A 16,246-nucleotide genomic window follows, 5' to 3' on the forward strand; every position below is an offset into this window, starting at 1 on the left:
GGTTTACAATTTTGTGTCATGTGTCCTTTGACAGCTCTTTGGTCTTGGCCATAGTGGAGTTTGAGGTTGTGGACAGGTGTCTTTTATACTGATAATGAGTTCAAACAGGTGCCATTAATGCAGGTAAAGAGTGGAGGACAGAGGAGCCTCTTAAAGAAGAAGTTACAGGTCTGTGATAGCCAGAAATCTTGCTTTTTTTGTAGGTGAACAAATACTTAATTTCAAGCATAATTTGCAAATAAATTCTTTAAAAATCAGACAATGTGATTTTCTGGATTTTTTTTCTCATTCTGTCTCTCATAGTTGAAGTGTACCTATGATGAAAAGTACAGGCCTCTCTCATCTTTTTAAGTGGGAGACCTTGCACAATTGGTGGATGACTAAATACTTTTTGCCCCACTGTGTATGATTGCCATATGAAATATCAGAGTCAGCTGAAGCTTGTTGTCCAACATGAGTTGCTCAATGACCTTGATCCTCTTCTTTCTGTTAAAAAATACATTCAATTCAATTAAAACTTTTATTTGCATTTCTAATTGTACAAATAACACCAGTAAAAATAAGACTGTATAAGATTTGAGCATGGAATTAAAATCCAGTGTAAGGCTGGGGATAAAATGATATGCTAAACAAATCGAGTGAATGGTCTCTATATTGGGTCTGTGGAGAGGTTGAGAAGGTGCAGAGCAATACAATGCAATCACCACTAGATGACTCTAGTGTTCCAAAAAACATTTCAAAGGTCAAAAAGACCCTGGGGATCTGGAAGTCTGTTAGTTATTCATCAGCACAAACAGACTTACCAATGATCAATCAAGACAGCTAGGAAAAATGAGTGTAAATTATCCAATGAGAATAAAGTTCAACTGCCATCTTGTAACTGAATGTCACTCCCCCAGGCTTCGTTACTCTCTAGGGAACTAAATTGTGTAATTTACAGTTATTTACTTACTCCATGGCCCAGTTTCACAGACAGGACTTAGATTAGGCAAAAAATAATAATATGCTCATGATTATTGTTAATACTTGCTTTTTGGAAATATAAAAAGCCAGAAAAGTACTTCCAAGGTCAAAAGCTGATTAAATGTGAACATGGTGAGCTTCCCACCACATTGAAAAACTTAATTACCTTTAATTTACATTTAAGCAATTATGTTGATTTACACATTTCACTGGTGTTACATTGCTTTATGTTTGTGTGAAAGAAATTTCTCTGGTAGGCCTATAATGTGTTGAATATATTGTCTGATACATTTTTATATGCTATTGAGTGTAATTCATTTTTTTCACTTCAAAATCAACTGGTACTGTTGTATTTATGAGTCAATCAGTGGGTTAACTCTTTATTTGTCTCTCAGCTTATCCAATACAAAAGTTCACTATAATATTTTCTTAAATTACCTGTTATCTCAATGTTCATTGAGTCTTAACAAAGTTTGGGAAAAAATATTTTAAGTATGAGCTTCTGTTGCTTGGAATAAACTAGCAACAATGCTATATTTGTTCATGAACTAAACTATTATTTAAGGTTAAATTAAAGAAAATTAAATTAAATGAATGAAAAAAATATATTTAAATTTAGAACAACAAATGTCAAGCTGCCCTTTATCATTAATAATAATGTAAAAAATGTACTTTGATCTTTGGTGAGTTACAACTTACAGTATCTCAACTGAATTCCAACTTCTCAGCTTTTTTATTTTGTAAGAAAAATCAGTTCTTTACCTCCATTTGTTGCTGAATCCATGTAAGAGCTTCAGATATACTAGTGTAAACGCCCGGTTTGTTTTTTTGTCCACAGCTCTTAGCCCAGCTGGCTGTCCCCACCAATGTCCACCCGGACCCCTGACAGGCCAGCGGCCCTCCGCTGTCGCCCTACAGACAGAAGACTAGAGATTAAACTAAAGTGCAAATACATTCAAGTGTACTTGATTCAATAATGGCTATTGAAGTTTATTGTGATGACACAGATGCAATACCTGACATGTTCCAGCACCACCCTCCAAGTATCCTGCACAGGTGTTCCAAGAGGTCAGACCCCTCTCTCCTCTGTGGCATTGTCTGCTGGACAGTAACGGGACCTGAGTGACATGTAGAGACACACTGGCCTCTCCTGCACAACACATACATGTGCATTCTGAAGAGTCAACTCCAAAAATACAAAACAAACTAGCCATCAACATTCATACAAATTTATGAAACTTGTTTACACAGGCATTTGCAGAAATGTAACAGTCAATCAGGAGCTCACAAATATATATATATATATATATATATTCATTCATTAAATGTCCTTAAAAATGTACTAACAGCTCATGGATCCAAACTCACCATCATCCACTGTGGCTCCCCAGCCTGAGATCAAACACATCTGTCCATCCTTAAAGGTCTCGCCGTAACTAGGCAAACAGATGGGGGCTACTTGATCTGGGGCAAAAAAAAGGAGAAATGTTTTGTTAAAATCATGCTTTTAAAACCATCTAAATATCTATTTTACAAATTTCAGCCAGTGACAAAAAGCTAATTCTTACCGTTGAAAAACAGAGGAAGTTTAAGCTTTATTAGTGCTATGTTGTAGCTAAGTCCTTCTGGCCTGAAGTTGGCGTGGTAGATGATCTTCTCCACAGAGTGAGCTCCAGATACACTCAATGGCTGGTTTATGATCCCAGCATACACTGTCCATAACACTGGCTGAGCAAAACTTTGGAAAAAGAAGAATCACAAACGTAAGTACTGGACCATCATAAACTTATCTGGATTAGCCCAGAACCAGTATAAACTGCTGGACCAGTATAATAAACAATCTGAACCAGCAGAGAGCTGGAATAATCCAGTCTGTACCAGCATAAATACGTCTGGATCGGCACAGCTCCAGAATCAAACAGCCTAGCACCAGACCATCACAAACTAGTCTGGAACGGTACTGAATTGATATAAACCAGTCTTGATCAGCATAAGCCAAGAATAAATCAGTCAAGACCAGCACATAACCAGTATAAACTAGGCTGGACCAGCACCAGACCATCATAATTCAGTATGAATCTGCACAGAACCAGCCTGGAACAGTATCCAACTAGCATAAAACAGTGAACACCAGCACCAGATCATCATAAACCAGTCTGGACCAGCACAGAACCAGTATAAATGAATCTTGAGGAGCACCAGACCATCACAAACCAGTCTGGATCAGTTCAGAGCTGGTATAAACCAGTCTAGGCTGCGTTTCCCAAAAACATTATAAGCCTACGCTGATCGTAGTCTATTGGTAGTAATTGTTCTATGATCAATTTTATGGACCAACACTATGCCATTATAAAGCAGTCTGGATCAGACCAGAACAGTATAAACCAGTCTGGACCAGCACTAGACCTTCATAAACAAGTCTGGACCAGTACTAAGCCTTCATAAACAAGTATGGACCAGCACTAGACCTTCATAAACAAGTCTGAACCAGCATAGAACCAGTATAAACCAGTCTGGACCAGCACAGAACCAGTATAAACCAGTCTGGACCAGCACTATACCATTATAAACTAGTCTGGACCAGCACTAGACCTTCAGAAACAAGTCTGGACCAGCACTAGACCTTCATAAACAAGTCTGGACCAGTACTAAGCCTTCATAAACAAGTCTGGACCAGCACTAGACCTTCATAAACAAGTCTGGATCAGCACAGAACCACTAAAGACCAGTCTGGACCAGCACCAGATCATCACCAGATGAATGACCTTAGAAGAAAAGGTTCTATCGGCGCTATTTGGAACCCTTAAAATGTTATATATAGAAGTATAGTCGAGTCTACTCCAAAGACCCTTTTATGCTAAAAGGGTTCTATAATGACAAGAAGGAACCCTTTTGGCAAGGGTTCTATATAGAACACTGAAAAAAAATGCATTTCTTATCAAAGAAAAAAATGCATTTCTTATCTTAGCAAAAACTCTCTTATTTTTTAGTTATTTTTCCCCCAAATAAGACAATTACTTTTGCTTGTCTAGTAAATACTTTTTGTTTTACGAATGTTTAGATGTTTGGACTAGAAACAAGACAAAAATACTAAGTAAGAAAAGCAATTTTTGTAGTGAACCTTTTAGGGGTCTTAACTACGTAGCGCCGATAGAACCTTTTAAGGTTCTAAACTTTTCTTCTAAGAGTGATAGACTGGCACTACCCCATCATAAACCAGTCTGGACCAGCACAGAACCAGTATAAACCAGTTTGGACAGCACTAGACCACAATAAACCAGTCTGGACAAGCACAGAACCATCATAAACAATCCTGGACCAGCACAGAACCAGCATAAACCAGTTTGGACAGCACTAGACCACCATAAACCTGTGTGTGTGTGTGTGTGTGTGTGTGTGTGTGTGTGTGTGTGTGTGTGTGTGTGTGTGTGTGTGTGTGTGTGTGTGTTCTGCTCACCCATACACACAGTGGGCAGCAGTGAGTATCCAGTGCTCACTGATAACTGATCCTCCACAGAGATGCTGGTTCTGGTAATGTAGGCTGACCTGCCATGGGACCTGCCCGAGCCTGGACTCGTTTCCTCCCACAATACGACTACGGGCGGCTGGCCTCGAACCACAATCTACACAACAACACACAAACAAATTTTATTTTTTTATTTTTTTGAAGTTTGCTTATGCAAAGTCACTGACACAATGCTAGGGTGTTGCCGTGGCGTTGAAGTGAGGAGGCCGAGTGATTGTGAGTGTGTTTACTATGCATGCGCTACAGCTGTTGTCTCGTGGTCGTTAAAGATTCAGGGATTTCTACCTGATTACTGACTAAATATTGTCACAATATTGCCAAGATGAAGACATGAAATCTTAACTTTCATGAGAGTCTCAAACAAGTATAGCTACTTAAACTACAACAATTAAACGTATCTTTTTAAGATTAATATCTTCCACTCACCTATACATTTGACAGCAGTCACTAGACCAGAACTGCAGGTCGTCTTTCTGGAATAATAGAAAATGCACTTTAGTGGCTTCAATAGGTCTGAACTACACATAAAACCGTTCTAGTTTAATTTATACGCCTCCATTTTATTCTAAAAAGCGAATTGACTGAGTGTCACTTGCAGCATGGAGTCATTGTCGTGGAATGTATACGCCAAAACTCATTTTGGCGTGCATATGATACGCTGTTTTTCGCGTGCATATGATAAGCACTTTATGGCGTATATGACACGCTCTCTTGAGTAGGTTTAGGGTAGTGGGGTGGGGGGTTCGTATGTATAATACGCCATAAAATGCGTATCATATGCACGCAAAAAACAGCGTATCATATGCACGCCAAAATGAGTTTTGGCGTATACATTCCACGACATTGCACACTCATACTATTTATACGCATTTTTCGTGAGATCCGGCTGCAGATTATATATCTGAAGGTAAGATATCTCACAAACACAGTCCTGACTGCTTCACTACATCTACAGAGATACTTCCGATTGTTTGGAGTCAGCATTGAACAATCTGCCATGTCATCCATCAGTCACTGGACTGATCTCATTTGACAGTCTTTGGCCTAAATACTTCCTCCTCAGGCTTGAGTCTATTTAATGTAGGCCTGAAAAAAAGAGTGACTGAAATGCTCATTTGTAAGCTTAAGAGACCACATTTATTACAATGTTGTTAGCGCTTGGTCTCTAAAGCTGTGGTCTCTTAAGCTTACAAATGAGCATTTCAGTCACTCTTTTTTAAACTAATGCTTTTTTTTTTTGCAAGGTACATTTGGTTGCTTTTGCATGCGGGTGTATTAAAGAAGGTTTACCTTACGTATGAAGAGTTGTGGATCTTGGAGGTGTCTTGAAGGGCTGTTTGGCTGACATCGAGAGCCACTAGATTATTCTGAAATACTGCTTCAATGGAGGAGAAGGGAATGGCAGTTGTGTTCACATAGCTACAAATTAGAGCGAGAGAAGAACAAAAGAGGAATTACGGTAGCACTTTACAATAAGGTTTCTTTATTAAACATTAATTTATGTATTGACTAACTTCATATTTAGAACCTTTTAGGGGTTTCTATCATTGGAACAATTTTACGGATTTAGTTTTATTTCATTTTGTTTAAATTCATTTATTATTAAATTAAATTGTATTATTTAAACATACTTTATCACTAGAAAAAAAATGTAATAGCCTGTTAAATAAAGTACTATATAAAATACAGATATTTCTTCTTATATAGAGCCTTTTTGACATAAAGTGTTCTTTAGGGTTCTACACTGTAAAAAAATGTTGTTGGTTTTTGTTGGTTTAACTTAAAAAAGTAAGTAACCTGGTTGCCTTAAAATGTTGAGTTTATTGAAATTAAAAATTTGAGTTGATACAATGAAGGACATTTGTTTAATAAATAGAAACTCAAAATATTATTGTATCTGAACCACATCAAAATTTTGATAAATCATGAAAAAAAGCATAATTTGGCATGTTTCACTGCATCATCAGAAATAAAACACACAATTACCCAATATGCTTACAAAATCTTTTAATAATATTTTGATAAAGGTTGTCGAATCTTAAATTTTAACTTAAAATTTTAATTTCAATAAACTCAACATTTTAAGGCAACCAGGTAACTTTTTTTCTAAATAATTTTTTACAGTGTATATATTAGAAATCCACTGAACCTTTTTTCTAAGTGTTATATACCATCACAAGTGCTATCTCTCTCTTTCACACGTATTTACTTTCATTCATAAGCTGTTACTCCTGAAAAGATCAAATCTGTTGACTTTAGCTGAAGCTAATTAGTTCTCTTAAGGAGACGTGGTCTGAGAGACTAATCAATCATTATTTGGCTAAAATAGCTACTAAATTCAAGAGCCAAGATGCATAATAAAGACTGTGATGCCAAACAAAAAGAACAGACCTCTAAAATTAGAATAGAATGTAGACTGCTTGTGTTAAATGTAACATCTTGACCTAGTTGAGGTGAAACAGCATTTGGAATGATTTTTCTTTCTTTCATTAAATGGCAGACTGATTTTAATTGGATTAACTATGCAGGTAATGAGACCATTGGGAACAGAGGCACATTATTATTCATAGACACCCACACAGTGCAAGAAAACACACACACACACACACACACACACACACACACACACACACACACACACACACACACACACACACAAAAGGAAAGTATCACCATATTTCTGTTTAAAATGGGAAATCCCTGCTTTTTGCATATTTGCAGACCCAAAAACCCAAATTGATGGGCTGATCTTTCAAAACTGTCCCACTGAGTAAGACACCAATAGCTGATAGCTGCTACTATAATTGGCAGAACCCAATGAAAAACTCAGAATGAAAAGTTTAGAGAATGAATGTAAGTGTATGGTTCAATTGGGAAATGTTATTTCCTATTCCTCGATTCCCACTTGGGGACTTTAGCGAACATCCAAGGGGACAAAAGATGACTTCAAATAATTACAAATATAGGACGAAATAAGCTTTAAAAAACAAGCTTTTTCTTTTTCTTTTGAAGAACCAAAAGTTCAGTCTTGGAAAACCTGGATACATGAAAGTGTAATTTCTAGACCTGGAGATTAATGAAAAATTTTACAATTTAAATCCTAAAAATTCCCTGGAAATTTTTAATGAATATAATTTATATAAATGTATAATAAATGGTACCACTTTAGGGTCCAATTCTCACTATTAACTAGTTGCTTATTAGCAGGATATGGGCGGTTTATTAATACTTAAAAAGCACATATTAATGTTCTGCACGGCCATATTCTACAGCCCTTAAAGGGTTAGTTGACCCAAAAATGAAATTGATGTCATTAATTACTCACCCTAATGTCGTTCCTCCCCCGTAAGACCTCCATTCATCTTCAGAACACAGTTTAAGATATTTTATGTTTAGCCTAACAGTGTATCTAAGTGTATGCACACTATACTGTCCATGTCCAGAAAGGGAATAAAAACATCATCAAAGTAGTCCATATGTGACATCAGTTAGTTCATTAGAATCTCTTGAAGCATCAAATACATTTTGGTCCAAAAATAACAAAAACTAAGACTTTATTCAGCATTGTCTTCTCTTCCGCGTTTGTTTTCAAACCTCAAATAAAGATTCAAACGGTAATGAATCAGCGGATTGATGATGTTTTTTTGATGTTTTTACTTTGATGATGTTTTTATTTCCTTTCTGGACATGGACAGTATAGTGTGCATACACTTAGATACGCTCTCGGACTAAATATAAAATATCTTAAACTGTGTCTGAAGATGAACGGACGTCTTACGGGAGAGGAACGACATTAGGGGGAGTCATTAATGACATCAGTTTCATTTTTGGGTGAACTAACCCTTTAAAACTTCCCAATTCCTAAACTCAACAACTACCTTAACTATTAATAAGCAGTAATTAGGAGTTTATTGAGGGAAAAGTTGTGGTTACTATTGAGAATTGGACCCTAATCTAAAGTGTGACCTAATAAATATATATTTTCTAGTTAGAATTTAGAATATTTTATTGGATGAAAATTGTGAGTAAACTGATCCTTAATCCTTATATAAATATAAATGATTTGGTCTAGAAGAGTGAAAACCCTGGAGAAATCGAAATGTAAATTATTAGAACAATATATATATTTTTTTATGTATATATATATCCTTTTATGTGTATATATATATCATCAATCCATCTGCCTCTTCACATTAGAAAGATGTGATTCTGATCATTGTGATTCTGTTTGTACCTGTTGTATCCCAGTTGTCTGCAGGCTAAGGAGCCCAGCTGAGAATGCCAGCCTTCAGAGCACACAGTCCTCCATGAGCCCTTACTGAACACCTGCAGCACAGAGCTTCTGCCACTCACACGCACTGAGAGAGAGAGAGAGAGAGAGAGAGAGAGAGAGAGAGAGAGAGAGAGAGAGAGAGAGAGAGAGATCTGGGGTAGTTTACACATGCACTCATCACATCCTCTCAGTTGTTGTCAGTCAAAGTTGATTGACTTTTTTCTTCTTCTTCTTTGGAATAACATGAATCCTTCACAGTAACGTGCATTAAAAAGGGTGCATTTTGATTTGCGAGAGACAGACAAGCCGATCTTACCACAGCTGAGTTCATCTTCTCCATCTCCACAGTCCTGGACTCCGTCGCACACAGCTTTTCTGCTGATACACCGAGCCGACGACACACAGTGGAACTTCCCTGAGCAACTCTCCAGACCCACTGGAGAAAAAGACACTGCTTTCAAAATGCATGATGGTGAGACACACAAACACAATCCTATCTAAGAGAACTTAAACAACCTTCTGTTAGCGGTGACCTGTTGTCATAGGTGGAGCTCATTAAACATTAACAGTTCCCACTGCTCAAGATGAGTTTCATTAGTAAGCAAGACACTAACTTGCCTTCACACAGACACACACACAGGCACACATTATTGAATATGTGGTTTATGGGGGCTCTTCATAGGCGCAATGATTTTTATACTGTACAAACTGTACATACTACCCCCACCCCTAAACCTTCCCATCACAGAAAACTTTACCATTTCGTTTTTTTTTTAAGCTATTTGGTTTACTGGGTCACAGGAAGTGTCCTCATAAACCATGTTTTTGTTGTAATACCCATGTACACACACACACACACACACACACTTATTTGCATGTCAAAATGATGGGGACTTTTCTTTGACTTCTATTGTCTATATGCAATTTAAAATAACTGCTTTCAGTTTGATTTTATTTTAAATATAATTTAAATACACACACTCTTACCTCCCAAACCTATTCCTAGAGACAGAATCAAGACTATAAGAATGCCTATGATGATAAGCAGAGCCAGCAATCTGCGAGACACATACGGCCAACACAAAGATTTCAAGTTTGACAGGTCCTTTCCTGAGTGAGAGAGAGAGAGAGAGAGAGAGAGAGAGAGAGAGAGAGAGAGAGAGAGAGAGAGAGAGAGAGAGAGAGAGAGAGAGAGAGAGAGATGAGGTGATTGAATACAATCAGTCTGCTAAAGGCCAGCGCTGCCAGCGGAGTAAGACTGATTAGATCACTTTTAACACCTCAAGTAGCTGAGGTGGCCATGTACACCACACACTCCGAAGCCATTCAGGTTTTACTTACACAAAATTTGACACGCCAAGAAAGTGAGACGCCTGCTTACCATTCAAGAAGGGCTGGACCTTGATGATGGGCACTCCTGGGCTAGGTGGGATCTGAATGTTATGGGCTTTGTACACAGGCAGTGGAGCTGACGCCACAGCAGGCAGCTCGACGGGGACGTGAGGGTCCTGCGAGCCTGGATCGTAGAATTGATTCGAATGGCTGTTTTGACTGCTGAATGAGCTCACGTTGAAAGTGGTAGGGGTCTCTACAATGGGAAGGTCCTCTTCTGTGACAGAGACCAGCTCAAGAGCTCCAGATTCAGTGGCGTCCTCTGCCAGATCCTGAGAAAGATGGGGACAAGACTAACTTAAGAAAAATATTTGAATTATATTATGGTATGTTTTTTTTTAAAGGAAATCTATTATGCTCTCTAAGACTGCATTAATTTGATCAATAAAACTGTAAAAACAATGAAATATTATTATGATACACCAGCAGCCATATCACCCTGTAGCCCAAGACTGGTTTCCCACTGAAGCTAAGCAGGGCTGAGCCTGGTCAGTACCTGCATGGGAGACCAACTGGGAAAACCAGGTAGCTGCTGGTAGAGGTGTTAGTGAGGCCAGCAGGGGGCGCTCATCCTGTGGTCTGTGTGGGTCCTAACACCCCAGTATAGTGATGGGGACACTGTACTGTCAAATAGCACCGTCCTTTGGATGAGACCTTAAACCGAGGTCCTGACTCTCTGTGGTTGTTAAAATTCCCACAGCACTTCTCGTAAAGAGTAGGGGTGTAACCCGCGTGTCCTAAACAAATTCCCTTGATTGGCCCTTACCAATCATGGCCTCCTAATAATCCCCATCCACTGAATTGGCTCCATCACCCTCTCTCCTCTCCACCTATAGCTGGTGTGTGGTGAGCGCACTGGCGCCGTTGTACTGTGGCTGCCTTCGCATCAGGAGGAGAGACCCCTGACATGAGTGTAAAGCGCTTTTGGGTGTGCAGATGTACATATATAAATGCCTCATTCATTCATTCATTCATTCATTCATTCATTCATTCATTCATTCATTCATTCATTCATTCAAGATTATTACAAACTGTTTTCTATTTGAAAATATTTTAAAAATGTAATTTATTCCTGTTTAGTCAAAGCTGAATTTCCAGCATCATTACTCCAGTCTTCAGTGTCACACGATCCTTCAAAAAAATCATTCTAATAGGATGATTTGCTGCTCAATTATTAATAATGGTTCTTATTATTATCAGTAATGAAAACTGTTTTGTTTCTGAATATTTGTGAGAAACCGTGATACATTTTTTTGTAAGGATTCTTTGATAAACAGAAGTTCAATAAACAGCATTTTTTGGATTTTATTTGTATTTTTTATAAAATTTCTTTGCTGTCACCTTTTTAAAATCAATTTAATGGGTAATTTGAATAAATGTATTTTGTCATTACTTTGCAAAAACAATCGATCCAAATTATTGAAAGGTAGTTTATCGCGGGTTCACATAAATATTAGGCAACAACTTTCGTATGGGCTAAAATGCCTTGTTGATGCGAGAGGTCAGAGGAGAATGGGCCGACTGATTCAAGCTGAAAGAAGAGCAACTTTGACTGAAATAACCACTCATTACAACCGAGGTATGCAGCAAAGCATTTGTGAAGCCACAACACGCACAATCTTGAGGCGGATGGGCTACAACAGCAGAAGAGCCCGCCGGGTAGCACCCAGCTCCACTACAAAAAAAGATTCTACAATTTGCATAAGCTCACCAAAATTGGACAGTTAAAGAAAAATGTTGAAAAATCTTGCCTGGTCTGATTATTCTCGATTTCTGTTGAGACATTCAGATGGTAGAGTCAGAATTTGGCATAAACAGAATGAGAACATGGATCCATCATGCCTTGTTACCACTGTGCAGGCCGGTGGTGGTGGTGTAATGGTGTGGGGGATGATTTTTTTGGCACACTTTAGGCCCCTTAGTGCCAATTGAGCATCGTTTGAATGCCACGGCCTACCTGAGCATTGTTTCTGACCATGTCCATCCCTCTATGGCCACCATGGGGGAAGAATCTTGTTAATAGACTGAAATATCTTGGAAAAAAAGAAATGTACCTATAACATAATCTATTATTGCGTAGCATATTATAAAAATAACACATAAAAATATGTTTTGTTTCGAAAATGTCCACCGAATCAAAGCCAATGTTTAGTGTAGGTAACAGGTAGGAAGCCATTTTGTTGTCACAAAAAACCCACGCAGACAGAAATAAAAACGTTAGATCCTTTAGTTTTTCATTTAAAACAATATATTAATTATTTAATTTTTTACACGGTGTAATGACAAAAAAAGGAGCATGATGGATGGAGTGACACCAGAGAGAGAGTATGTGCCAGCTGATGTGATAGACCCACCTTGTCAACCTTGATATTAATTTAAAAGTGTCTGAAACACAAGGACACCAGCAAACACATGAAATACCTGTCGTCATGCTTCCTTACCCTCTCCCCTCGGCTTCCTCCCTCTGAAACCGGCCGCTCCGTCTCTCCTGTGGTCTGGGAATGAGAAGCCATGACTCTGTTCTCTCATCCTCTCATCTTGGGGAAATGAGGCAAATGAGACACGACAGACACCGATCTACTTAGGAAGTGAAAAGGTGACGTTGTGAATGGGAATCCAAGGCCCACGGTCTGTTTAATCCTTGTTAGAAAGAATGAAGAATACAGTTTTCCAAGTGACTCCAGATCCAAGTGACCGCCTGTGAAATTAGCTTTGGAAAAATTGAGAAATGAAGGGGCTAATTTGAAGGTGACTAGAGAGCTGGCTTCATATCTTATTCTGGTCTCTCTCTCTCTCTCTCTCTCTCTCTCTCTCTCTCTCTCTCTCTCTCTCTCTCTCTCTCTCTCTCTCTCTCTCTCTCCTCTCTCTCTCTCTCTCTCTCTCTCAGACACACCTGCTTTTGAGCACAAAGTGACACCTGATCAGGTGTGCAGCAGCGTTTTGTCGTGTCTCTACAGCTGTGGATCAGGTAATGCTGGACTGGCTCGGCTTCTGAGGTCCAGTTACACTAGAAGGTCAGGCAGTAGCACCAGGCACAAAAAGGTCAACATTTATTTCGATAATTTTGTGGGGCTCAGATATTGTAATAAATAGAATAAAAGTCTTGTTAAAAGACTGAAATTCTTTTAAAACAAATGCTGAAAAAAATACCACAAATTATATTAATTAAAGACATTGGTGTTTCATTTCATTACAAAACATTAAAATGCATTTCAAAAACTTCTGTTTTGATTGTTTACATTTTTTTTTTTTTTTGTTGGACTTAAAGTTAACATTTTCTATTTGTTCAAAGTTTGTTTAAAACAAACAAACAACAACAACAAAAAACGGAGGCGGGGGTCTTGTTAAAAAAAAATATAATTATATTCATTAAGGAGTTTTCCCCCTCCATTAAAATATCCATTGAAATGCAATTAAAAAACTTATTTTATGATAAACATACTTTCAAACTTTTTTATTTGTGTTGATATTAAAGTAAAAAAATAATCTGTTCAGAGATTCTAATAAAAGAAAAAAAGGTCTTGCTAAAAATAATGAAGATATTTTGATGTCTGAAAATTCATTTGAATGTTGGTGAGGTTTAGAGTTAAAACTGTCTTGCTGTTCATAGATTGTAATAAGAAAAAAGTTCTTGAAAGAGTGAAATTATTAAAAGAAATGTTGCTTTAGCATAATCTATTATTGTTTAAGCACAATAGTAAGCATTGAGGCTGTTTTATTTTGAAATATATTGTCAATCCAATCAAAACGAATGTTGTAAGTAACCTGCAGGAAGCCATTTTGTTGCTACAAGAAACCCACACAAACAGAAACACCTTTAGACCTTTTAGTTTTAAATTAAAAATAATAATAAATACTTAGGTCTTTATATGAAAAGGTATGAGTAAAAAACATAATATAAAAATAGTTTGAAAGCTTAATGATTAAGTTGTACACTCAAGTATGGAAGGATATGGCAAGTGTATTCAAGCTGTAATAAAATGTTTTAGTATTTTTAACTTCATGGTTATTAAACCAACAAATTATTGGATTTGTTTGGGAATAGCTGTGGGTGACACAGTTAACATGCTGTGTCGAAGGGAGTGCCATTACATCAGTCTAAAACTGAGAACCCTTGTTAGTTTTCCATCATGCTCTAAGAGCTGTATCTTGTGTCGTGGTGTTTTTTTTTTGTTTTTTTTTTACCCTGTGTGTTCGTGTGTGTTTGTTGCATTAGAATAAGTGTTTTTCTTAGACTTATACTTGCAATGTTGCTTTCTCACCAGCAGATGTCACTAAAACGCTGCAATGCGTCACGCATCTACCGCTGCATGACGCATGTTCGTTCGGGATTTTAGGCAGCTGTTCATGAGTCAGCGCCTCCTCGATTGTTACGGGTGAAGTGGGCTCTGTTGCAGTGATGATTCACATGGTCGTGTGATAAAGGAACCGATTATTGCTCGGTTATAATCCATTCCTCCCTCTCTCGTGCAGTCACGACTACTGCTTTTGACTCAGCAGACTGACAGAAACAAGACCGTGACCAATGAAAAACTTGAGAGGCCAAATATTTGGAGGTATTTATAGTTTCAAAATCTTTGTGTTTAACTTTGTGTTTTCAAAAACCATGTGTTTAATCAAACCAGCAGTGCAACCATTAACAGAACAATAACCAGAGGATTGTTCATTAAAGTCCCATGAAATAAAAAATTTTTTTTTTGGCTTTTAGAATGAATATGTTAGTCTACTGTCATCTATAAACTAGCGTGTTCCAAGACAATGACAAATTTGCATTTAGAAGATATAAACATTCAAAGCTTACAGTCCCTCACTTCTGCCAATAAGGATAAATGAGAAAGATGGGGACCAATTTTGATTACATCACTTTGCATTTCAGCTTCTCATCAGATTTTCTGTCCAATCAAATGCTCTCGAGAATCTGAAGCGTCCTGCCCCCTACATTATAAATGGATGCTGAAGCTGTCACTTGTTCACATACTTACTATTCTTACATGGTGAATGGCACATAGAGCATTATAGGGATATAGGGAACGATTCAGACAGTGTAAATATGCTTACCATTGTGGCGAATAAAGTCTGGTTTCATGTTAGTGTTGCACACAGCGTCCCCTAGTCCAGAGACGCGATAGCACAGAGTGGGTCATTTGCCCGAGATGATGCATACCAGAAAAAATACTGGACCCATTTAAATTCTGCACAAAATGCTATATTTTAAAACAATATGGAGGAGATTAGGAGGAAACTGCGGCGGCCTTACTGAGCTCAACGGCTCTGGCCGAGCTGTGATATAAACAAAATGCTATTGGCTGTTTTAAAAAAGGGGGAGGAGCTGTTCGATATGTCTCACCCTCAAGGCACTTCAGTGGGCCTTCAATAGTTATAAAGGTACCATCCTTAACGACTTTAAATATTGGAGTGTATAAGTGTGTAAACTGATGTGTGTGTTTTTACTAAAGTAGCTATACTTTGGGCAAAATTGTACAGAAAAATGTCCCCAGAATACAAAATCGGACAAAACTTCCTTGTGGGGAATTACTCAAAGAGAAAAGTGGCTAATTTAACTGAAAAAATAAAAAAAGTTGACTTTTAGAGGTAGTCCCTTGCAGTTTGCTTTTTTAAATACATTTTCCCTATAGCTCTTAAATGATTCATATATTTTTTTAATAATTCATAGCACTTTAGCGAATAGAGTGACGTTCTCTCAGTCTATCTCTTTTCACTGAGGCCAGACAAACTGCTCTGACCTCATTATGTTTTCTAGATTCAAAGTCAGGTAAGGCAACATGCCAAAGATAAAAACATGAACTAGGTTTGTAAAGCCTGAAGCTACCGGCCCACCTGTCCAAAAATAGTCGTGTTCTAACCTGAGGCTTTGCAGTTTGCATATGAGTCACAATATTTTAGCTTCAGCGGCCTATGAAGTAGGATAGTGTTTTTTACAACAAATATTAACTAAGTATTTGGGGTTGACCCTAGCTTGATATATGACGTAATAGTCAGATTTGGTTCTCTTTAAATGGAACAGTTTATTGAATCTTTACACCCAATATAAAATAAATTAACCTTTTCATTCACAGTGTGTTTTATGTCTG

At 37.7% G+C, this 16,246-nt stretch overlaps 1 protein-coding gene and 1 pseudogene across 1 annotated transcript; one reads left to right on the forward strand and one right to left on the reverse strand.

Annotated features, from left to right (window-relative positions):
• Positions 1-365: 365 nt before the first annotated feature.
• tmprss3b (transmembrane serine protease 3b) lies at positions 366-12,819 on the reverse strand. The gene is made up of 13 exons (XM_067442642.1): positions 12,596-12,819; positions 10,144-10,426; positions 9,750-9,872; positions 9,079-9,198; positions 8,724-8,847; positions 5,780-5,908; positions 4,916-4,962; positions 4,421-4,586; positions 2,532-2,701; positions 2,332-2,427; positions 1,980-2,113; positions 1,726-1,875; positions 366-486 (listed from the first exon to the last, which is right to left on the reverse strand). The coding sequence occupies exons 1-13, from the start codon at positions 12,665-12,667 to the stop codon at positions 463-465; spliced, it is 1,638 nt and encodes a 545-aa protein (XP_067298743.1). The 5' UTR covers positions 12,668-12,819; the 3' UTR covers positions 366-462.
• On the forward strand, positions 10,576-10,692 carry LOC137074230 (5S ribosomal RNA; annotated as a pseudogene).
• Positions 12,820-16,246: the final 3,427 nt, after the last annotated feature.

Source organism: Pseudorasbora parva, chromosome 4 (assembly GCF_024679245.1).
Source record: "Pseudorasbora parva isolate DD20220531a chromosome 4, ASM2467924v1, whole genome shotgun sequence".
Taxonomy (NCBI): domain Eukaryota; kingdom Metazoa; phylum Chordata; class Actinopteri; order Cypriniformes; family Gobionidae; genus Pseudorasbora; species Pseudorasbora parva.

Excerpts from the sequence above, each read along its gene's own strand:
- tmprss3b (XM_067442642.1), bottom strand. The coding sequence starts at position 12,667 with ATGGCTTCTCATTCCCAGACCACAGGAGAGACGGAGCGGCCGGTTTCA. Across the intron at positions 2,428-2,531 it reads ACTTCCTCTGTTTTTCAACG|ATCAAGTAGCCCCCATCTGT; the intron begins GTAAGAATTAGC and ends TTTTTGCCCCAG. Across the intron at positions 2,114-2,331 it reads GGGAGCCACAGTGGATGATG|GAGAGGCCAGTGTGTCTCTA; the intron begins GTGAGTTTGGAT and ends TGTGTTGTGCAG.